This window comes from Sceloporus undulatus, chromosome 5 (assembly GCF_019175285.1).
Source record: "Sceloporus undulatus isolate JIND9_A2432 ecotype Alabama chromosome 5, SceUnd_v1.1, whole genome shotgun sequence".
Classification (NCBI taxonomy): domain Eukaryota; kingdom Metazoa; phylum Chordata; class Lepidosauria; order Squamata; family Phrynosomatidae; genus Sceloporus; species Sceloporus undulatus.
The window spans coordinates 139,478,882-139,503,410 of NC_056526.1; the positions used below are offsets into that span (position 1 = coordinate 139,478,882).

A 24,529-nucleotide genomic window follows, 5' to 3' on the forward strand; every position below is an offset into this window, starting at 1 on the left:
TTCTTTCTTTCTTTCTTTCTTTCTTTCTTTCTTTCTTTCTTTCTTTCTTTCTTTCTTTCTTTCTTTCTTTTTCTTTCACTTAGACCATCAGTATGTGGTGTGTTTTTTTTTTATTAATAATGTCCACTTACAATTCTAACAATCCAATTGAAATCTTCCTTTTTTGAAATTTGTGTTTGGAATTTTTACAGCCTCTCAGTATGTCTTTATAGAAGTGTTCTTTGTCCTGTGAGAAGTTTCAGTATGTACGTAGGCTCTATAATATAGTCTCATCTGTTAGGGATGTTTTAGAATGGAAGATCTGAGCTTTTGGGGAATGAATAAGGTCTGTACAAGTTGGTGAGTCAAACAAAAGAAACTCATGAACATAAAATCCACTAGGTTTGAAAAATGTCTTGGTTTTGCAGAGAGCCTGGAACTACATACAGAAACAAAAAAGGGTAGTTTTTGAGTACTTGTTAGCCTGCCACACTTGGGTAGCAATCTGTGTTTTGCTTAATGGGGTTCAAATTTAGAATAGATAATTTTCTATTTCTGCCAATGGACAATATGTAGTGTCAGAGAAGAATTCAAAGATATAGCCGTGTTAGTCTTAGAATCAGCATGTGGAGAGATTTTGTAGCACCTTTGAGACTATCTGGTTTATTTATTTATTTATTGTTTCATTTACATCCCACCTTTCTCCCTGGAGGAACCCAAGGCAGCTCACAACTGAAAGAAAGAAATTGGCAGCATGAGCTTTGGTAGGCTTCAGGCTACTTCCTCTGGTGCATTTGGTGGAGTGGAAGCCAGGCACAGACATATATATGCCATTGGTGTGTGAGGATGTCAATTCAAATTACAAATCCTTTGTGTATGGAAATGAAGTTGCAGGTCCAGTTTTAATTATGGTTGTTAGTGCACAAAGGCATAGGAAACTTGTCTTTGTGCATGGAGATGAACTGGCAGAAGATCCAGTTTTGCAGTGGGGCTAGCCTGTGGTGAGGGGAATACATGAATGTAGGGCACCCCCATGAAGATGGAATGAGATAGTGTTGAAGTGTGTGTAGTGACTAAGGAAACATTGTCTTTGTAGCTTTATTCCCATACACAAAGGATTTGTACTTTGAATTGACATCTTCACATACCAATCACGCACACACACACACACACAATCTGTGCCTGGCTTCCTCTCCACCAAATACATCTGAGGAAGTAGACTGAGGTCTACGAAAGCTCATGCTACCAATCTCTTCCTTTCAGTTAGTCTCAAAGGTGCTATAAGATCTCTCCACATACTGAGTGTCAGGCAAGTTTGCCATAGGCACTACACTTGTTCCTTTGCAATAATTAATATTGGGAAATAAATCTATACTGGGAAATAACCAGCTTCAGTGCCCAAGAGAGGATGGCAGTGGTATGTTCTGTATTTGCTGCATACCACAGGAATGAAGTAATTCATTTTCTAAGGATTAATTCTGGTTGAATTCTTTGTATAGAATGTATTGTGTACACAGATTGTATTGAATTCTTTGTATAGAGATGACCAAGTGTGGTATAGTGACTTTGATTATTGGATTGGGAGTCCTAGAAACCAGGATCCATTTCCCTGCTCTGCCATGGAAACCTATGGGGTTTAGGCAAGACACATTCTCTCAGCTGAAGAAATCGATGACAAACCTGTTTTGAATAAATCTTGCCAAGAAAACCATATGAGAGGGTCATCATATATCAAGGTTGACTTGAAAGCACATAACAACAGCAGCGAATAATCATGTCAAAAACCTCTTGCCAGTTCAGTAAAAAAAATGTTATACAAAAGTGGCTAAATAATTAAGGAAAATACTTTTTAGTCTTAAATGCTGTGGATAATCTATGCTTATCTATATAGATAAGTCTATACCGATAAATGTTGTCTCCCTGAAAGGTATGACAATGTTGGTATATATGCTTGATGTGAAAATTAATATTGTAAAATTGCTGTTGCACAAATTATTAACGTAGGAAGTGTTAGGACTAAAACACTAAAATTGTTGTTGTTACTGTGCTCTGATAATGAGCTTTGCTCCTGTTTTAGCTGAAGATACCTTTACTCCTTTATGGCATTAACAAAGAGTTCAAAGTTCATTCGTTTCGTTAGATTTGGGAGAATGGCCCATATAGTTAATGCATAACCAGGGCTAATATGATGTGTTGATAACTTAGTAAACTCTTTGTTATTTCTTTGGCAGAAATATTTATGATAGGAAAAAAAACCCATGAAGACATACATGTATTATATGCTCTGAAAGTGGATAAAAAGGCTCAGTTTGTCTTTTGAAATATTATGATTTAATTTTGGCACTATATGAAAATAAAAAGGTAAAGGTTTTCCCTTTGACAAGGTTGTCAAGTCATGTCTGACTATAGGGGGTGGTACTAATCTCCGTTACTAAACTGAGGGAGGCAGCATTGTCAAAGATGATCATATGAAGTGGTACCTAGGTATTTACTTGTTCTTTTGCATGTTTTCAAACTGCTAGATTGGCAGAAACTGGGACTAGTGATAGGAGCTCATTCTGTCACGTGAGGCTTAGGCCATGAACTGCCAACCTGCCAATCTTGCAATCATAAATACCAGGCAGTTAAAACTACTTCGTACACAAAAATGATTTGATTACTATATGTTTATGTGGCTGCTAATTATTTAGAATCATTCCCCCCCACCTTTTCCTCCAGATTGCAAGACTTTCTAACTTGTATGAATCATACTATAGATTTAATAATATGTTCAGGCTAATATCTTCTTGTCTTCATATGAAATAAATTTATGAGCTGGAGGAGAAACAGTGTATGCAAATAAAAAGTTGGTGGCTATTTCTGATATCATGGAAACCCTTTGTAAGGCAATAAGGAAATTCAAATTATAAATTGAAATATACTTTAAATAGTAAGTCCTGAGCTGACATCAAGAGTTGGCATCACTAGTCACCAACTGAAGTATCACTGCTTGCCAGTCCCATACATCTGGGCCCTAGCTCTGGGGTCAGCTATGTGTTTTGGGCCCAATACACATACAGACATGGACAGCAGCAAATATAAAACGAGGCCATCCAGGAATCTTGCCTGAGTGTTCACCGGTATCTATAGTTGGCACTTGGAGGCTTTTTAAAAATTAAGTTCCTCAACTGTAGGCTATTTCACATTTCAGCAAAGAAGGGTAATCTCTGTGGCATATTAAAGCCAATTTTTAATGTTTCATGAAGAGAAGAGAGAGTTAGATACATCAGAAACTAAGAAGGACAAAAATCATTCATGGAGTTACAGCCAAAAATAAAAAAAGAAGAAGAAAAGCCAGACTTAAATTAGTATCGTCCAACAGTACATGAAGTTAAAATGAAAGCCGCATGATCACTTGCTTCAGCCAAAAATAGTAAATTAGACCCTAGGCAAGAATTGTATGAACCACAAGATCTATTAAAAAAAACAACAGAGCCTTACTTCTGCTTCATTCAAGTTTGTAGGGACTTTATTATCCCTGAAAGAGTCATCAAGGCTCATCATAAAATCATCAAGGCCTGTCACATTTCACAAGCTACAATGGGAAATTATCTCAGCAGAATGCAATAGTCTTCCATGCTGCAAGCTGTGCATCCATACCCACAAGTTTCACAAGCTTTAAGGTATCCATAACAGCATGATTAGATGGAGCAGTACAGTGGTACCTCGGAATACGAAATACCCAGGTTACGAAATTTCCGGGATACGAAAAAATCCTATTGGAAATAATTGTTCCGGGTTACAAATGTTTTTCGGGTTACAAAAAAAATTTTTGGTGCTTTTCGGCGCTTTTTCGCACGAAACGCGGCTTTTCCCCATTAGCGCCTATGGCAATTCGGCTTACGAAGGCTTTTCGGGTTACGAAAGTGGCCGCGGAACGAATTAATTTCGTAACCCGAGGGAGCAGTGTACTGTAATTTTGTCCCATCTCATACTGCCAAAACAATGTTAAAGCTAGCACAGAATTTTTTGTCTACAAAATATCTAGCAGATTGATCAGATTAGGACTTGAATTTTTGTATGCTAATCTGTATCATGGAGGTCCCTCCCACACCTCAAAAATCTAGTGAGTAGATGACACTGAATAGACACAACAGTGGGAGAGTATGTTTTACCCTATCACAGAATAATATCAAAGATGGTTCCTTGTATGTTCACAGGTTATGGTATTTGTGTTCTGATAGCTAACCTTTTTGTTTCACTGCCCCCAGCTACTTAGAATAGTAAAGAACTGACATAGCTGTACAAATGAGTATAGGTCATTTGGAGCAATGTTACTGATGACTCAAGTCATCCCTTCAATCCAAATGGAGGTCAGAGTCTCAAGCACCCTCTGATAACTAGTCTACTATTTTTTAGTGTCAGCACACAAACAGTCCTCTCCAGAACAAGGGTATATTTCTTTTCTTTATTACTAGATATATAACCCTAATAGGAAATAAATACATGTAGAGGAAATTCTGTAAAATTAGCTGCATGCTAATTTGTATCACCAGCAAGTTATCTTACCTGCTAAGCCATTAGAGGAACAAATAAGAGAAAGATTTATGACCCAATAATGCTGATACAGCTAAAACAAGCACTACAATAAAGGCTACATTCTTGCATTAAGTTTTTAAAAAGTGAATTTGTTTCTGTTTTCTGATAGTCATCACTTCCTTTGGGGGGGGGGGGGAGAAAAATGTACTGTAATAAAATATTTATTAAGAAAAGAGGGGAATGTGTGCTATTTAGCCTCATTAGATCACCAGATGTTTTAACTTGCATACCAAGCATGAAGAGAGTACATACTTTTAAAAAATGGCTATTGAGAGTCAAGAGTTCAGACCTGAACATATGTAAAACAGAATTGTGATTAACACTACTATTGAGTCCGCTTCTTCCTGATGCTACTACCTTTCTGTGGAATCAATCAATTAAGTAAGCTATGGGGATGCAAAAAGAATGCTTGATACACAGTTACAATACTTTACCACATTCATTAACTATGACTTCTCACTACCAATTATATTTTAATATGACATGTAAGCAGAGTTTGCAAAAGTGTTCATGCTAGTTGGGGCATTCAGGGAGCTACATTCCAAAAGTGTTTGGAAGGGAAGGGCTCAAACACTTAAAACTGTTTACCACCAGGCAGTCTAGTGCAGCTGTTATTACTTTAGGCCAAGGACAGGTAGTTCAGGACTGGTGGACACTTGAACATTCCATCTGCCAGGAGGTATCACAAATTGGCTTCAGACTCTAATTGGTTACGAAGGTGGCAAAACTGGATTCTGGGTTCAGACGACAGAAAGCAATGTACATTTCTCAAAGATTGGGGAAATTCTTTTTCTCCCCCACTGCACCTGACCACCATGCCAGAAGGTACTTGGAACTGTGACACACACACCACTGTCTGTAACTCATGGTTTTTATATATCTCTTCTCACTCTGCCTTCATGAAGGTAAACGTTTCTTTTATTTATATTTCATGTTCAGACAGATTTTCTTTACTTAAAAATTGTAATCTACCCTTTTACCCCCTTGTTTAGTGTAACATACAGCGAAAACTACATCAAAACAATTCACACATTGAAATTGTAAAGTGCATATACGTACAATTTTATTTGCCACAGAAATTGTCAATGGGTTTTTGAAGTTAAATTGTTCTTATCTGTCAACCTTCCTTGTTTCAGTGAAATGTTTTGTAAACAGTAATTTGCTATAATTAACCTTGCTTTGTCTTATCCTGTTTTCAGTGAACACCTTTCTCTATATCTTGAGCATTCCTGGGTTTATTTACTCTGGGGATATGTTATTGACCTTATTGGAGGAAACATTTGATGAACTGTCATTTCAAGGACTATGGATCTGTGTTTTTGGACTGTTTGTTCTTGGATGCTTGAAGGGCTTTATTCTCCAAGGGGTTTGGTTATTTTAAGCTTTGTTGTAGTGACAGTGTTTTTGATTTGTAAAATGTCTGGTACTGTGTCTTAAGACTTTTTTGACCCAAAAGCACTACTCCTTATCCAAGTTGTATTATTCAAAGCCCAGGCAAAGTCTTTCTAGGCAAAGTGGAAGGTGGCACAGTGCTTTGCATGATGTGGTCCGCTTCTTACTTTCTAATCAGCCCTTTAAAAACAATGGAGATGTTTCCAGCTGTGCACTACAACCAGCATAGGAGACAAGCCCAACATTTCCTCATGTTTCATGGTACAAGCAGGAGGAGTGTTATCTTACCCTCCCATTTTGAAAAAATAGTTCACTCTCCATTTTTCTCAGACCGCAGACTGCCCTTCCTTGTAGTCAAAATTTCTTACTGATGCATAGAAGAGGGCATTTATTATTAGAAAAACTACAAGGTTCTGTGGCCCATGCTATGTCAGATATTCACTAATGGTGGGAAAGGAACAAGTCATGAAAAGGAAGCATAGTTCAGGCACTGCCCTCTTCCACTCTCATCCTATGTGTGCCATGCATATACACATTAATTCTCAATGTCCTTAGGCAAACTATCATTCTCAACCAAATTACATGCAGAGCAAAAATAAACAGAAGACAAGAGCACTTAATACATTTAAGGTTGTTGCCATAATCATTTCCTCTGGACATTATTTCTATTGTTACAGCATTCAGTATTCTCATTACATGTTTTTAATTTATAATTCAGTCAATGTTTTAGGTTAAGTGTTTCTTCTGAAGAATCATTTGTGTTCCTTTCAAAGTGGCTCTGTCATTTTATTTGTTATCCCAATGGAGTTTTAGAATGGTATTTTAGCTTTTAAAATAATTTAAAGCAATTCTGACAGTGGCTGAAAAGGACTCCTGGGTACCCAATTTATTTGTCTAAATTCTAAATGGCTTAAACACAGAGATCTTCCAAATAAATTATATGTAGCTAGAATTAACATGAACAAAGCTCTGTATTTCCCCCCCCCTTTTGGGAAATGACTTTAATTTAAAAAGAAAATGATGTTGCTCTCTCCAAGTGACGTTTTTCACTGAGATGAAAAGTTTTATCTAATCTGGCAAGATATATGGTTTAAAAAGTACTATTGGAGTTCTGGGGGGGAAATTTATAAGGATGTTCACAAGGATTACTGACCTGCTAGCAATGTTCTTGCTTTTCGCCTGCTATTGTTTAATTTAATTCCATTTTGTTTAGGACACACATCACAACTTTCCTGCACAGAAAACACTTTATGTAGGAAGTAGAATAAAACTCACATGTAGATTGATTTGTGTGATTTTGCATGGCTTTCATGCTGTTTCCTGCATTGAAGGAAATTATTTCCAGACAGGAAATCCATGAAGAAGAATATTTCCCTTAGAGGGCAGATCTGTGGTAGAGAACATGAGTATTTGAGATGAAGTTGCATTATTTAAAAAAAAAAAAAGGTAAAGAATGTAGTGACTGATTTTCTTAGATTATGTGCAATTATGCATTTTAATCTCTTTTCACCTTTACCTTTACTGCTTTTTACTAGCTAATCTATTTTACTGATGTTACTTGTTTGTAAATCCTATAAATTTAAGTTGATTCTGTGTACATGAGCAGAAAAACAGCCATAGTTCCAATAGCTGGGGCCCACTCTACACTGTAGCCCATGTTAAAAGGTTTTAAAATGGTAGTCAGGAATGACTTGGTGAATTTTCTGGACAGTTAACCTTCAGAAGACAGGGAAATGACTAATCCTGGTTAACAGTGGTATGCAATTCCATTCAATATAACGTTGGTGGGTACCTAAAACACATTACTGGTTTTTTTTTTTTTTTAATAAATAGATTGTACCAAGGAAGGAAGACAAGATCTTAGAGTTTACATCAAGGAGACAAATAAGGGCTGAGACAGAATGAGGTAAAGTGAGGTCAAACATATGGACCATGAAATAATACGCTTAGTTGGAACCTCTGCGACAGTGTGCTGCTTCCTCAAACTTCCTTTTTCTCCTAGACCAATCTGAATTCTTTTAATTGCACAGCTCTTCAATAGTCTACAATTATAGTGCTATGATTCCACTAGCTGCCGTAGTTCATCCTGTGGAAATCTGGGATATTCAGTTTAGGGAGCATTGATTGGAATTCTTTGCCAAGGAGCTCTAGTTTTTCACCATACTACAAAACCTAGAATTCCATAGGATACAGTCATGGCAGTTCAATCAAAATCATATCACTATAACTGTGCAGCAGGCAAGTGTTGTGCTGAAGTTCAATGATTTGGCATCATACTATGAAGGGACCCCCTGACACACGCACACCGGCATCTCCACAAGGGCTTTGCACTAGCTCACCCTATTTCATCTGCTATTTCCTTTTTAGAATCCATTTGTGGAATTGCTAATTGTGTGAGCTATGTCTTGTCTAATTTGGTCCTCAGAAGAGGAGGAGGATTGGCAAGTGCCTGTACATATATTGTGCAAATAAAGGGACATCCTTTGACTTTTGGCTTGCCTTAGGTTTTAATCTGTACATACATATGTAGGAGTAAATCACATTGAGACCAGTAAGACTTACTTCCAAGTAAATATGTACCTATAGACTTGTTTGTTGAGATTGTTGGGCTCCATTACAAAGTGCTGTTGTAGTTGGGTAAAGGGATATTTTCTTGCATATGGTTTAAAGTCAGACACATGTTGGGCTTGTGGGATTTCTGGACTGCAACTCCCATCATCCTTCTCCATTGATTGTTCTTGATAAGGCTGATGAAAGTTACAGTCCAACAAAATCTGCCAAGGTTTCCTGCCCCTATTTTAGGGGTTTTTTTTGGGGGGGGGGCAGGGGGAGGAAGCGAATAGCTCTTCTGGTTTCCTGGTAGATAAACATTCCCAACACAAGCCCCCCATATTTTTCTTTTCTGAAAGTAACATCTTCAGCTTCCACAAGTGAACTACACTTAAGATATGAAATCGTTCTTAATATTTTTATCTAACTGTGTCTTGCTACATTGGAATTTAATTCCTTCTTTGTTAACCTAAGGACTAAAGCAGACATCATTGTAAGACATCTTTTTTCCTCTTCACTTTAGAGGAAGCACAAGCGGAAGGTCCATTCTGGATAAAAAATACTAGTATGTGTTCTAAATGGACTATAACCATTCCTCCTACTCTGGTTTCAATATGAATTGGATCTACCAAATTTGCAGTTTATATTACCAAGTAGTGATTCAATAAAATAATGGTTTAAATAATAAATTTAAAAGTAGCTTCCCTTTTAGTCTTTATGTTAACAAGGTTTCTGACAGAAATTATGTTTAACATATGTGAAAACCATCAACACAGCTCCCAGTAATCCTCAATTTTCTAAGTATATCTAATTCCTAAAGTGTGTCCTCATATTTTTCCTACACCTTTATCATATTCTCTGCATCATCTGGCAACTGTACACATCAGTAACTTCTAGCCTTTATTCTAGCTCTTATTCCCTTGATAGGGAAAAATTGTTACTTCAAGCTGGCAGATATATATAAATCATTCCAGAAATCATGTGGCAATAATTATGTTGAGATACTGTAGAAACAGAAATGCACATGTGGAAAAATACTGTTTCCTATTAACCACTAATAGCCATTCTTCATCCTTCTGATGCACAATTAATACCGATATTGGCTTAGTAGCATTAACAACTGACATACCAATGACATATACAGGACAGAACATACACAGAGCCTATAAGAGTTGTGTTCTGTATTTATTGTCTATAAGTCACTAATCTATTTTTCTATGTTTAAAGAACATGAACCCAACTTAAGAATGGTGGGCAGTAGCTAGTCCAGTAAAACACTTTTATGTATGATGAGAAAAAGTTAAACTTCACTTGATTGGGAGTATGTCCCATTGTGCAAAGTGGAACCATTTTCTAAGTATGAAGAGTATTGTGCTATAAAACCTTGAGTTTAGATGGTGGCTACCTTGAGGTGACAAAATGTGGTTACAGGAACAATGTGTGGCAAGTCTTAACATGCAGTTGGAGGCTCTCCTCTACAGGCCCCAGGTTAATCTCACATGAGGTGAGCAACAACAGATACCATACTTTCTCCCTCTTCACACATTAAATTACATCATATTCTCTGCATCTAGATTGGGTTACTGAGAGGAAGTGAGTGAAATGTGTCACTCGAGGAGACATCAAACTGCTCCATCTCTGAGTACTTCTAAAATATAATAACTATTTGAAGCAAACAACAGGAAAAAGGATTCCTAGGATCAAATCTCAAAGGTTGTTCATTCTTAATGTTTTGAATGTCAGCTCTTAGCATGAAAGGCTTTCACTTTGTTCACTCCCTGTTGCTGTCCTTCCTGTCAGGATCTGTCACTGTGAGGGAGATGATGAAAACCCCCTCATCACACCGTGTCGCTGCACAGGGACCCTACGTTTTGTTCATCAAGCCTGCCTGCATCAGTGGATCAAGAGCTCAGACACACGTTGCTGTGAACTCTGCAAATATGACTTTATAATGGAGACCAAGCTCAAACCTCTTCGAAAGGTATGCTACTAGGAATTAAATCCATCCAGCTATAGAATACCATAGCTGAAGATGTGTGTAAGTTTCAATCTAGGCCATTCATGTTACTGTCCTGTTTGATATTTGCAAGTGTGTTGGTTTATTTATATGTGTTGACACCACCCCTTATTCACATGGATAGAAAAAAAAATTGCATTAAGTGATTTCTAGATTATTTTATCATTGCATGAAAATTCCAGTGTATTTCAGGGGATAACAAGATTTCATGTCTACAGCAATTTTTTGTAGATGGAGGCATAATATGAATATATGGTTTGAGTAGCTGACAGGATTCCTTTTGTGTGAGGGAAAACCCCTCAAAACCTAAAAATGAACAAAGGGTAGGAAAGAAATTTAAGTTACCAATATAATTTCTGTATCCTAAAATACTAGCACTGTTATTTCAAAACAAAAACTTGTAAACCCACCCAAATAAGGAAATTGGCATAAACCTTGAAGAAAAATAGTTGTTTTTAATTATCTGCAATAAGATCTAGCATTATAGGTTTTTATCTTAGAGTTAATATATTTTGAAAAGTAAAAAGAAGGACACATTTATTGACTGACTATTTCAAACCACTGATAGCTATGATAACTCTCATTTTAAATAGCCTATAAACTCTGGGCATTTGTAAGAGGAGCCACCAATCCTCAGTATAGTCAATCAGGTACCATACTGGCAATGACAGGGGGGGCACCTTTCTCCATTCCACTACCTTCCTTTCTGATAGTGAGTTGCTTGGTAACCCTACAGGGCTGAGACTGCCTGGTTTGGGGGCTTCCCTTGCCCTACTTCAATCTAGCATGTCTCTCTGCCTCCTAAGAGCTCTACTACCTGATCTGCTCCCTCCAGTCCACACCTTGTAAGAAAACATGGGCGTTTTAAAAATGTACCTTGACAGAAATTTTAACTCTGAAAAAAAATGGCACGTTAGGGAAATTGGAGGATAGGAATTTTAGCTCCGAAAAAGAGGACATATCCTAGAAAAGGATGACACATGGTAACCCCAGATATAATTTTCTACCCCAGTACAAAAATAGTTCCTTCCGAGGACATTGAAAGGCCATACTTTGTGACAACCACTCTAGACAACCAGAATATATTGTGTGGATGTTTAAGTGGTCCTTAGCAAGCAACTTTCCCACAAGTGGTGCACCGTCTTCTGGTTTTCTTATCCACTGCCTTATTTCAGAAATAACAAGGCATGAGGACGAGTATAGGTTTTTGTGTTAATTGGTGTCAGTGTGCTTTTTGTTAGTAAACCTTCTGTCAGTTCTAAGCTAGTGAAAAAAAATGTCTCCTGCCACATTGTGTTCAGTGTTTATACATGGTTCAGCTAGTGTTGTCACTGTTATCAAGCTGAGCTTCCTGTGGTGTATCAGGCTGCCTGCCCAGATAAATGTCTCCTTTCAGAGGATATAATGTCTTAGCATCACAGCACCACTATACTTTTCTGCCATATTTTCCTGCTTTACATGGCATATACTGCTAGAATTAGCATTTATCTCATTCAACCAGCTGTTCATTAGTCATTGGATCTATCCCAGGTGTGAACTATGTTCAAATCTGCTCAAGAAAAAAAAAAGGTTGCATCTACACTGCAGAAATAATCCAAGTTGGCATCACTTCAATTGCCATGGTTCAAGTGCTATGTAATTCTGGGATGTGCAATTTTGTGCAATATCTAGATTTCTCTGTCGGAGAGCTCTGCTACCACAACAAACTACAAATCCCAGGATTCTATAGGATGGAATCATAGAAATTAAAATAGTGCTAAACTGCATAAATTAGAATTAGAATAGGAGTGCTCATCATATTTGCTGATGACAGATAATGACAGCATTGATAATACATTAGAAGATGATTCAGGATGATCCCAACAGGATGGAAGAACTAAGCCATAACTAACAAAATGACTTTCAAGTAATGATTGCATTTAGGTTAAAAGAATCTGCTGCGTAAGTGTAGAATGGGCTTTGACATTAGTACATGTGGTTGGTTTTATCCAAAATACTTTCCAGGGATATAGTGGCTTTAAAAAGTGAATGCAGTTCTAAGTTGCAACAACAGAAGAATAGTGCAAATTCATGAGAAGTAGTGATACCACTCTATTCTCCTTTCTTGAGACCTTATCTGGAGCACTGTGTTCTGTTATGGGCAGCACAATCTAATGATAGAAGTAAACTGGAATTGTCCTGAATTAGCCCACTGAAGGTGATGAAAGAGTAGGCACTCAATTTTAATGCTCACTTTTGTATGTTTTTAGTTGTATTCTTTTAAACTGTAAACCTCTCTGAGCGTCAGTTTTTTGGGGGAAAGCAGGATATTATAATAATAATAATAATAATAATAATAATAATAATAATGCAGTGTAGCAGCAATCACAGTCCCCATGTCCTGAAAGAAAGCCATTTTATGACTTTGCACATTGCTCTTATTTCCTTGTTACTGAATTGTGTACTTTGTGAGTGCACAAAACATCTTCCTGCTCATTGCTGCTCTCAAGTGACAGCACCCTAAGATTGCCTTCTGTCTTTCCTTCAGACTTTCAGCTTGTCCAAGCTACCAGCACCAGTAGTGTGATTTATGTGTTTAGCTCAGTGATGTCCCAGTACACTCACACTTTGGCCCTGAGTGTTTCCGAATATATCTGGCTACTTTCTCATGAACTCTCTTTAGAACTCTCTGCAGTGGTTCAGGTCCTTCCTCTCGGGTAGGTCTCAAAGGGTGCTACTCGGGGACTGTAGCTCCAGTAAGAGGTACCTCACTTGTGGGGTTCCTCAGGGGGCTATTTTGTCCCCGATGTTATTTAACATCTATATGAAGCCGCTGGGTGAGATAATATGGAGTCATGGTGCTGGGTGTTATCAGTACGCTGATGACACCCAAATCTATTTCTCTGTATCTCGTTCGTCGGCCTCGAATTCCGATGGCATCTCTTCTCTCAATGAATGTCTTCAGGCAGTAATGGGCTGGATGAGGAAAAACAGATTGAAACTGAATCCAGACAAGACGGAGGTGCTCATGGTAGTGGCCCCGAAACCAAGAATTGGGTTGCAACCTCCAGTCCTGGATGGGGTCACACTCTCCTCCAGCGACTGTGTTCGCAGTCTGGGGGTGCTCCTTGACTCGTCGCTCCTGATGACAAATCAGGTAAATGCGATGGTCAGGAGTGCCTGTTATCAGCTTCGGCTGATACGCCAGCTGCGCCCTTTTCTGGAAGTAAGGGATCTCGAGACGGTTGTGCACGCGCTGGTAACCTCACGCCTTGACTTCTGTAATGCACTCTACATGGGGCTACCCCTGTGTTTGACTCGGAAATTACAGCTGGTTCAAAATATGGCAGCCAGGCTTGTCTCAGGAACATCTAGGAGGGACCACATTACTCCGGTTTTGAGGTCCCTCCACTGGCTGCCTATCAGCTTCCGGGCCCAGTACAAGGTGTTGGTTATCACCTTTAAAGCCCTAAATGGCTTGGGTCCAAGCTATCTTAGGGACCGCCTCCTCCCGTACAATCCTCCCCGCGCTCTCCGGTCCTCTGGGAGGAACTTACTACAGCCTCTAAAATCTAGGCTTGTGGCGACCTCCCAGAGGGCGTTCTCTGCTGTCGCCCCCAAACTCTGGAATGACCTGCCGGATGAGATCCGTCAGATAACATCATTAGACAGCTTTTAAAAAGCGGTCAAGACGGATCTCTTCCGGCAGGCCTTTCCAGATTAACCATCCCAGCCCAGGTTCCTGATTCCCTCATTCCTCCCGTGGCCCCATCTTAGTGATGGTCGAGGATCAACAGAGGGATATCAGGGTTTTTAGTTTTTAATTGTTGTTTTTATGCATTGACATTGTGTTTTAATATGTTATACTGTTTAATACTGTCTTAAGGGGGGGAGGGATAAAGTGTTTTTAATTGTCATATTTTATATTTTACTGTTGTTAACCGCCCGGATTGGTTTGCCAGAGGGCGGTATACAAATAAATAAATAATAATAATAATAATAATAATTATTATTATTATTATTATTATTATTATTATTATATCTGTTCCATGTCCTTCCATACCTATCTCTGTTGGTCCTTCATGGGCAGGATGACATAAACATGTACTGGATGCCCTCCCATCTTTGAGCATAGAGAGAGATTGTTTCTCATCCATGCATGCTCACCACTTTCTCCGTATTATTTTTCACTCACAAAATGTTGTGAGACCTTTCTTGTCCTAGTGTTTTGACACAAAGTACTCTGATGAGGAAAAAATAGTAATTTGTTGGGACAATTTTTGCCCAAGATGTTTTTATTTTTGTATGCTGCTATGTATTGGGAATGTTGTTTCAAACACTTGAGGTTACAATGTTGTAAAATGCCTATCTGGTAGATCACTTTCCAAAGCAAAATGAGACCACTAAAATTTCCCATGCAGTAAGGGCAGTTCTTTACTTTCTATATTTAACTATTATTATTAGGGCTCCCACGTCATTTGCTGTGGCCATGCACAAACCTGTAATAAGTGCCTTTTCCATATATATAGCATGATCCCATTCCACACATATGGTCACAGGATCATGAAACAAGATTTTCTATTTAAATTCTGATATTAGATTTTCTGCCTTTCTGAAATTACAGTATGGCCCACAATGGGACTTCTCTGCATGTCAGAAAACACCCTGTCAGCTTATGGTAAACCTGTTTAACATAATAGTCACCTAAAGAAGAGTCGTACAAAGCTTGCGTATTGATGCACCGTCCCAAACCAGACTTTAGAAAGCCCCTGCATGTTTTGAAAACCTGAAAGATGGATTGATGTCCTGTAATTATTTTAGGTCCAAAACATATTGCAGAAATAATACAGTTTGTGACTGTTTTTACAGCCCTGGCTCAGTGCTACGGAATCCTGGGAATAGTAGTTTTTGGTTGCACCAGGGATCTCTGACAGAGAAGGCTAAATGTCTCACAAAACTACTGTCCCCAGAAATTGTCTAACACTGTGCCAGGACAGCTGAAGCAGTCTCAAACTTGATTATTTCTGTAATGTGTTCTGAACCTTAGTTCCCTTTTTGTTTAACTTCCATTTCTGTCTGCCTGATTCATATTTATAGCCAGATATAGCAGGTTTGTGTGGGTAATCTCACTGTCCCTAGGACCAATGACCCTAGTTGAATAATGATGCTTTCTCCCATCCACCAGCCAGCCTTCCTTTCTACTTATTAACAAGAAACTCTGGGTTTGATAATTTTTGAGAGAATATGTCATCTTGGGAAGCACAGTATCTCTATTGCTTAAGCCAGAAATCTTAGTTTAGATACACACTGAATATTTTCTCTGTTCTGGCAGCTCAGTGTTTACAATGCTGTTTGTTCTGACACTGTTTCTGATTGGCTCCATCAAATCTCAAAAGAGATGGACATAGATTCAGGGAACTGAGTTTTGCTCAGTATCCTCAAGCATGATATACCATTTAGCTTCAATATTTTTCTTCATGGTAATGGATTTTACAGCCTGGGCTGGAGCCCTCCAAATCTTAGGAACCTTTCCCCCCACCTCCAGTTCCTTATCCTATTTGGAGCATGCATTCTGTTTATTTAAATTGTAAAGTTTTCTTTCTTCAATTTGAACATCACGACATGTTTGGCATGGATATGTTTGTACAATGTTTAAAATATGGGGCATAATATTATAGCACTATCGGTTGTATTTTTATGTAAAATTACTGATAAACTGGACTAAAGTGATCAAAGTGATCATGATAAACATATTACAGCCAAAGCTTTTATTGCTGAACAGAAAATTAGAATGTGAAAGTCATCCTCCTCTTAACATCTCCCATGAAATCAATGTTTTTGAGATTCCTTGGTCCCCAATCCCAAGCTTTCCAAGTTTGACTGTTTACTCTCTTTTGCCACATCATTTATTAAATTTTCCAAAACTCACATTCACATTGAGTTCTAGTATTACCTTCCTGTAAGCCATATATTTTCTGCTCACTGGCTTTGTGCCTCATCCTTTTGCAATGCCCACTATTTCCTCTCAGCTTCCAGCCTTTTGCCTCCTTGCATTTTGTCCCACCAGGGCAATTACTGTTTGTTTGCACCATACAATACCGTCCTGCAAACCCATAACATTATAATTTGAATATTATATGCAGTGTTCTTGCTAATTGCAGTGCTATCATTATCATTTGTTAGTAAGAAAAGCTACAGAAAACAGACATCTTAACTTTCAAGAATATTTGCATGACTTTCATGAATGTTTTCACAACAGTTTTTCTCCAGTCCCTTAACTTCCATTAGTCTCCCCACCCCCCACATTCCAGTTTTATAGATGCTGTGTTTAGGATAATCTGTACTGCTTAATCTGACAAAAAATTGCTTAATATTTTATGGAAAGGAAAAACAAGAAACATTGCAAAGTTTAAACATACTTTAGTAATAGCTTTTTATATTCTGTCTAGAATACCATATGTACTATGATTCTGTATAAGTGCAAAAAAATAAAAAACACCAGGTTTGACGCAGAATTGAAGATTTAGATTCAAATCTGGATTCTTAAAATTATTGGCATTCATTAAAAACAATTTTGAGTCCCCAGCACGTACCCCTAGTTTGTATCCTGCGGGATGAGAAAAGGAGGCAAGTGAGGGATTGTACCATCCTGAGTCTTTCAGTGGCTTATATCAAGTCAGTTGATTGGCCATGTGGCTTCAAGGAAATGCTGGACATCTGCAGTTGGAGGTGGGTGGGACCTGGAGCTGGTCTTTTTGGAGTTGTCGCAAACCTCCTCTGGAGTACCCAGTCTGACTCACTGGAGTTCTTTACCTCCCTCCAACCCTCGCTGATAGTTTACTGTATTTGCTACATTCCTTGGGGCTAGCTATTGATAAGAATTCTGCCCTCTAACATCAGCCCCTTGCATGAGGGATTTTTGCATTCCTCTGGTCTTTCCTATTCAGCTGTTGTATCTTCCTCATTTTACAGCTTGGAACCTAGTATTCATTTATAACATTTATGTATTCCTTCTAAGTGTGCCTGGGTCCTCAAAGTGATGTCTGGTAAATAAAGTCCATTTTAAAAACACACAAATTAAAAAGTTTTCACTGCATCCAATATTCTTGCTGGGTATCATCCACCTACTGATGACACCAACTCCCAGACTCCAGATGATATCCCACAGCAGCTTAATTGTAGGCATTAAAAAGTATAGAGGACACCAGTCCGCCAGCACCTGCTGCTGGTAGTATACAACCAAAAAGGTTTAGGACAAAACAGTGCCCCAAAGTCTCATATTAGCCAAACAGCCCATGAGGATACCATGATTGATGCTGTCAGGAGGTCCAGCAGAACCAACAGGCATACATCATCAACCAAGGCAACCAAGGCCATTTTTGTTCCATAACTAAGCCTGAACACAGTTCAGAATAGATTCAGGTAATCCCTTTCATCCAAGAAAGTCTGGGGTTGTGCTCCCACCACCTTCTTTAAGGCCTTACTTTTAAAGGAGGGAGGGGCTAGAAACAGGCCAATAATTACATAGAGCATTGAAATCCAGTGAAGTTTTCTTCAACAATGGTCTTACAGTTGCTTCTTTTAGAGGGGTTGGAATATATCCCTCTATCAAGTCATCATTTAAAATCTCTACTACCCAACTAGCCAGCTTTCCTCTAGCAGCTCTTATCTGCCAGGATAGACGTGAATCTAACAGATAAATTGTTGGCCTCACTTCTCCAAGCAACATATTCTCATCATGTTGAACAACTTGAAATCTGTCTATTGCAGTGGTTCTCAACCTTCCTAATGCCGCGACCCTTTAATACAGTTCCTCATGTTGTGGTGACCCCCAGCCATACCATTATTTTCATTGCTACATGCATATATATGTTTTCTGATGGTCTTAGGTGACCCCTGTGAAAGGATCATTCGACCCCCAAAGGGGTCCCGACCCACAGGTCTATTGAAACATATATGTGTCTCAACTACTCCCCTAGACTCTACCTTCAGTGTGAAGGTCAAGTAAGAATGGAGCCAAGCATTTGTCTCTGAGCATTATTTATGCAAAACATTTAGAAAGCTCATCACAATGTGGGCTCCTCCTCAGAAGTCTGAGTTCTTGAATATAATAGCACTTTAACTATCCAAATTGACTATACTGGATGAGACAAAGATAACAGAGATAAAAATAATTGCTTCTTCACTACCCTGAGCACATTGAGTACTGTGGAAATTGGGCTGGATCTGTTTTTGAGGGAGCAGGTTGTTCTACCTGCTTCCAATGGCCAAATTCCCTCATGAGGAGCCTTGGGGAAATTGTGGCTTATCAGGAGCCTGATGAGCCACAACTCCCCCAAGGCTCCTCATCAACCTGAACATGTTCAGTTGGGGGGGGTGAAGGTGCCTGTCTCTCCATAGTTACAAGGTGGAAGTACACAGATGTTCACGTTGCAGCAGATCTCTATACTTTCCACTCTGCTTAATATCCTAGCAGTTGAACGTGGTTGGATATGGTTGAATCCTTGGCCTGTGCAGAACTAAATTCTGCTGAGGCTATACCCACTAAAGCTATGGCCAATTTTAAACTATCATAAGATGCTATCTTTGTGTGAATTTCCCCACATCCTTCATCACTTGTTACACCTAGGGAAAGAAATGAGGTTCTAACTCTTATGATTGCAAAATACAAGTGATGAAACTTTGAAAGCCAGACAAATTGCTGAATTTAAAAATTCCAGGGTGAAGTTAGAGTGTAGAGATGTAGTGAAGTCACAGTGTAGAGTATGAACAGTAGCTGATGAAACTGAAAGCTAGACAAGTTGTTGAATAAAAACATTCCAGAGTGAAGTCACAGTGTAGAGATGCAGTGCTGAGTAAATGACTGGCAGAAGCAGACTAAACTATGAAAAAATGCAAAAAATCATTTCAATTTGCAAACATGTATGCAAGTTGCAACAATTCAGTTTCCCATCTTGTCAAATGTGACATTCAAAACATTCAGTAGATTTTATGTTGTTACCACAGGGTTCAAGGACCTCTGATCATATATCTTTATGCAAATGTCTGTTTTGTATAAAATTGCTTTTCTCTCTACTCTGAGCCCATCATAAAATTAGTGGAAACCTGTTTTGTAAACTGAGTGTTTTGGTCATCATTGCAGAAGCAGAATTTGAGGGATTAACATGTTGATCAACCATTAAGGCATTCTGCATATATAACTACATATGCATTAATAACTGTGACAGTTACACAAGCTTAAATCTGAACCTACATGAACTTCAGATGTCCCCGATTTATCTCAGTAATCTTTCTAAACTGTTCACTAATCCCACTCAGCCTTTTGAGTATATCAGATAAATAAACTGCCGTGCACCTTCCTCCCATGCCCTCCTGTAGCATATAAACTCAACTAGCCTATTGCCTAAATGTTTTAAAATAGGCAAGAGTATGTTCACAGTTGCCTAAATCTGATTGCTGGCCTCAACTAAAGTAGATGCATTGAATCAGTGAGAGTAACACAAATGTTCATTTCATTCACCACAACATTCCATGATTCTGTTTCAGTTAGGAATAATGTTGGGATTTAGTTCATTGACATCAGAAGAGCTGCACAAGGCTGATTTGTAAATTTTGCTTTCAAGTGCAGACTATAAGAACCCCCCCTACCCCCCCCTTTTTCTCTGTCATTAATATATGTTTGTGCAGTCATTTAACGTTTTAGGAATCCTGTTCCTGATACCAGGGCTGCCAGTATGTGGCACCATGATAAACTACATTCTGGACACATAAAAGCATAATTTTGCAAATATATGTTTTCTGCTTTTATTTGTCATGAGGGCAGGGAATCGTCTAACTAAAAGATTGTATGTACAGCGCTGTGTAAATTTACAGCGCTTCATAAATAAAGGTTAATAATAATAATAATAATTACTTTTTCTAAACATAGAAAGAGAGAGAGAGAGAGAGAGAGAGAGAGAGAGGAAGGATATATATATAGTGCAGTTCACTTTGATTACTGGGAATCTTATTCAGCAATTCTTCGTCTGCCCAGAGATTTCACCAGGCGTTGTGGTCAGCAGATTTATGAGCATATCTTCAGAACCAAAGACATTCTTAGGAAGTCGCACCCTAAGTATTGTTGGTCCCTCTCAGAAAATTGCTCTGAGATACCGCTTTAAATGACACTTGAAAACCAGATTGTACACTTATTTCCTGGGTAAGCAGCCTTCATTATTTCATGTTTCCTTTTTCATTCAAGTAAAGCACCTCATCTCTGGGATCAGAGTAACTGAAAATCATGCAAATATTCTATGTCAAGTGAACTAATTGTGGTCTTTAGGCCATGTGCAACTTTTGTGTCCCTTGAAGTCCCTACCAGTCCCTCAAAGCCCCCAACATCCCCAAATATTTTTTTAAAATGTGATTTGCGGCAATTTTTTGTACTCAAACCATGCAGAAGCCCTCAAAATGCAGGAAAATATGCAAAAATACCCAAGAATCCTGTATTGTCCCCAAATATTTCCCTTTGCAATTCCTCTGAAAATGATAACAGGAAGTGGCTCAACATTATTTCTTGTTGTTTTGGGAAATTCGCATCATTTCTTCTCACCATTTTAAGAGGGATTGCAGATGCAAATGAAACTATTTGGTCTTGTTGTGTGTGGTGGGCGGGGTGGTTCACAAGAGGTCTATGAGTGAATTGGCTCTGGCCCCCATACAGTTGCCCAGTCTGGTCTATATGAACTTTCAAAAGTCCCCTAATTGAATATGCCATAATATTATATATCATTTTTGTACATCAGAGAGAGACATCTGCCATGAACTTGCTTTTCTGTTTATCAGCTTAGTTGCTCATATCTTCGTTTCTCAAAAGATCCTCATCCATTTAACCCAGAAGAGAACTGATTGTGGAACTGCATTCTTAGCTTACTCTGAAGATTTTCTGACCAATTGCAAAGGCATACTATTTTTTTCCCAAAAAACAAAACAAAACACTATGCTTGCAGTTGCTATTGATACAACACTGTTGGCAGTCATGAGGGTAGCATAAATTAATGTTGTCCTCTATCTTCAGCTGAGCCTTTTTCCATTTTTGATGTTCACGAGACCTACAAAAAAAGGCAAAGGTGATGTTGGATGAATAATTAGTATGTTTTCCAAAAATATGGATTTCACTTCATTCTCCCCCACAATGTTTATGAGTTCCTTCAACCTTCCTCTCCTTCTTATAATATATTGCCCAATAAATATTCCTTGACTGGTTGAACAACAATAATTATCAATTTTTTGGCCTGTAAAGCCAGAAAATGAATGACTTTGCTATTTGCCTTTCATTCTTAACTGGCTAGGTATTTCTTTTGCTCTCTTCTGGAAGATATGCAGTGAGCCTTTGGTGAGGTTTGGCTCCAGGACCTCCCCCCTCCCCAGTGGTTACCAAAATCTGTGGATGCTCAAGTCACATTACATGCAAAGGCATAGTAAAATGGTATTCCTTATAGAAAATGGCAAAATCAAGGTATTTTTTAAATTTATATATTTTTTAAATATACTAGTTCAAATGTAGAATTTTAAAAAATATGGGAGGTAATCATTTTATTTAATATAAGGTGTGGAACTTCAGAGATTTGATTTTACAGTTGCTCGTAAGACTCTGTTAAGCCATAAAATCTCTGTTTTTGTCAACAAAATAGCAATAGATAATTCTGTTTGGATCATTTTATTAACTATTCTGATCAGTTCAATTGGGCAATTCACTAACTAAAACACTTAGTGCTATTTATGACAATATCCACTGGAATGGATGGATGCTGGACTCCTCCAGGAAAGTATCAGGAAACCATACAGTATGAAAACAGATTTGGCACAATGCACATCATTGGGGGAATGGAAAAACAAAACAGAACAAAAAGAGCATGACTCAAAATAATAGATACACGTATGCATTTCAGGACATCCTTAACCTACTATGTCTCAGAATGTATTCAAAATGGAAGTGCAAGAATTTCCATCAAATGGTCTATGTCAAGATAATAAGAATATAATTTGGATATTACCAAAACAAAAACAGAAAGTACCAGAGCTTCCAGCAACATTTGCTCCATTTGTTTTCTCCCAATGATGTGAATTTTATAATGAGATGTTAGGCAAACATAAGCCACTGTTGGCAGGTTCTTTCCTGCTCCCCACGCCAGATGGGAAGAGCTTCAGATCTGGACAATGTCATCAGCTACCTGCAACCTGAAGATGGTGCCATGTGCATAGCAACATATCTCTAATTCTTTTATACCCTTTGTATGGAGTGCAAGAGTAAGCTCCTTTGGGAAACATTCCCAAAAGTGCCATGTAAGTGTAATAAATAACTTTTTACAGCTTTGCATACTGCTTAGTGCTTTAACTATGATAGTCAAAGTGGAATATGCAGCACAAAAGCCTGTTGTCTACTGGAAGACCACCTCTGCTTAGGAGACTCTTAAAAAACATTGCTTACAATCCAGAGTTCTCTCACCTCTAAGTCCTTTTGAAATCAATTAGGCCTAAATTGGTAGTAACCAATTTAAACAACATCCACAATCCTGTATAAGAGTTGTGCCTTATTAAGTGGATTTACTCTATATGTGCAAGAATTAGAATTGCAAATATGCACAGTGTCCACATCCAGTAGAGGTCTGCCATTACCTAACTATGTAGCAGAATTGGCAAAAAGACCCATGTGCAATGGGATTGATGCACAATAGGACTGATGCAAGTTGCATCAGGCACCAGTGCATGCTGGGTACTCTTACTGGTGTCCTGTTATCCATCTTCCCAATTTAGTAGCAAGGTTTCTTAGTGCTATGTAGTTACATGTATGCAAATTTACTTTGAGTGAAAGATTATATAGGATTCCTGCAGACGATTTTAATGATTTTAGGAAAGCTGAGTCAACATTGCTAGTTCAGGGTCACTAAATGCAACAAACCCTTCGACCTGGATTCTGCTTGGTTTGTATCTTTCTCAATAAAACTTTTCCAGGATTACACACCACCAGTGGTACACAGTTTAAAGCTGTTTTCAGACTTCAGGCCTATAAACAGCTATCCATTAAAATCTCCCAAAAGTCAAGTTCTATACTGAAGCCCCATTTCTGGAATACAGAGTTGAAATTCTGTTGATCACCAGCCCTCTTTTTTCAGCAGAATGTGGAAGGTGAAATATGGCACATCCTTTTGCCTGTGATGGCCACCTGTACCAGATGATTGAAGTTTGTTTCCACAGTAATTGACTTTATCATAACATCCTTGTAGCATTCCCAGTGCTCCTCTCTTATAGCTGGTAATTACATTGAACCTAAACTCAGATTGCTATCAAACTGTCTGCCTTCATAGTTATCACAGAAAACAGGCTTCACATTAAAAGAAAATTATTTTAGCATGATTGATGGATGAAAAAATAAATAAATTCTGTGCTGTTATGTCTCAGATACAAAACACATGCCTATCTCATTTAGTTTCTACAAAGCTGAAGACACAGGCCCATTATCAGGTAAATCCATACATAATAACCATTAAACAAGAGTTGTGGCTAGGTCCGAGTATCAAACAGTTTAGCTGTTATTTGAATCAGCATTATTCTATTGCATTTATTACCAACCCCAACCCTTTGCATCTATTGAATGAGGATTGAATGCAATAGTTTCATTGAACTAACACAAAGGTTCACTGTACTAGTGGAAAAGAATTTCTAGAGTTAGTATAAGAGAGAGATCCAGTGCATTTTTCCTTTATACATATAGTTGATTGATGCATGGCATGTACATAGTCTTGAGCTACCACTCGTGAAATCCAACACAATTTCATTAGTGGAGTTTCCCCCCGATAGCATCGTGTTGCATCTTGTAAGTGCATGGTTGTTTACAAGGCTTTCTTTTTAAGGATATGCATGTGTCAAAAGGCAACCCTTCTTATTTGTTTATTTGCATATTTTTCTTTGATTCCCCAAAGGGTCTTAAGAGCTTTCACAAATATATATGTGGAAACAGCAAAACAAACAATGAAAAATCAGTTAAAACACAAC

At 38.2% G+C, this 24,529-nt stretch overlaps 1 protein-coding gene across 2 annotated transcripts in view; it reads left to right on the top strand.

Moving 5' to 3' along the window:
- MARCHF1 (membrane associated ring-CH-type finger 1) overlaps positions 1–24,529 on the top strand; it is a 163,030-nt gene that overhangs the window by 114,191 nt on the left and 24,310 nt on the right. For both annotated transcript variants that reach the window (XM_042470179.1, XM_042470178.1), the window contains one exon: positions 10,300–10,480. In XM_042470179.1, coding sequence (XP_042326113.1) covers positions 10,300–10,480 — 181 coding nt within the window. The remainder of the gene's footprint in view (positions 1–10,299; positions 10,481–24,529) is intronic.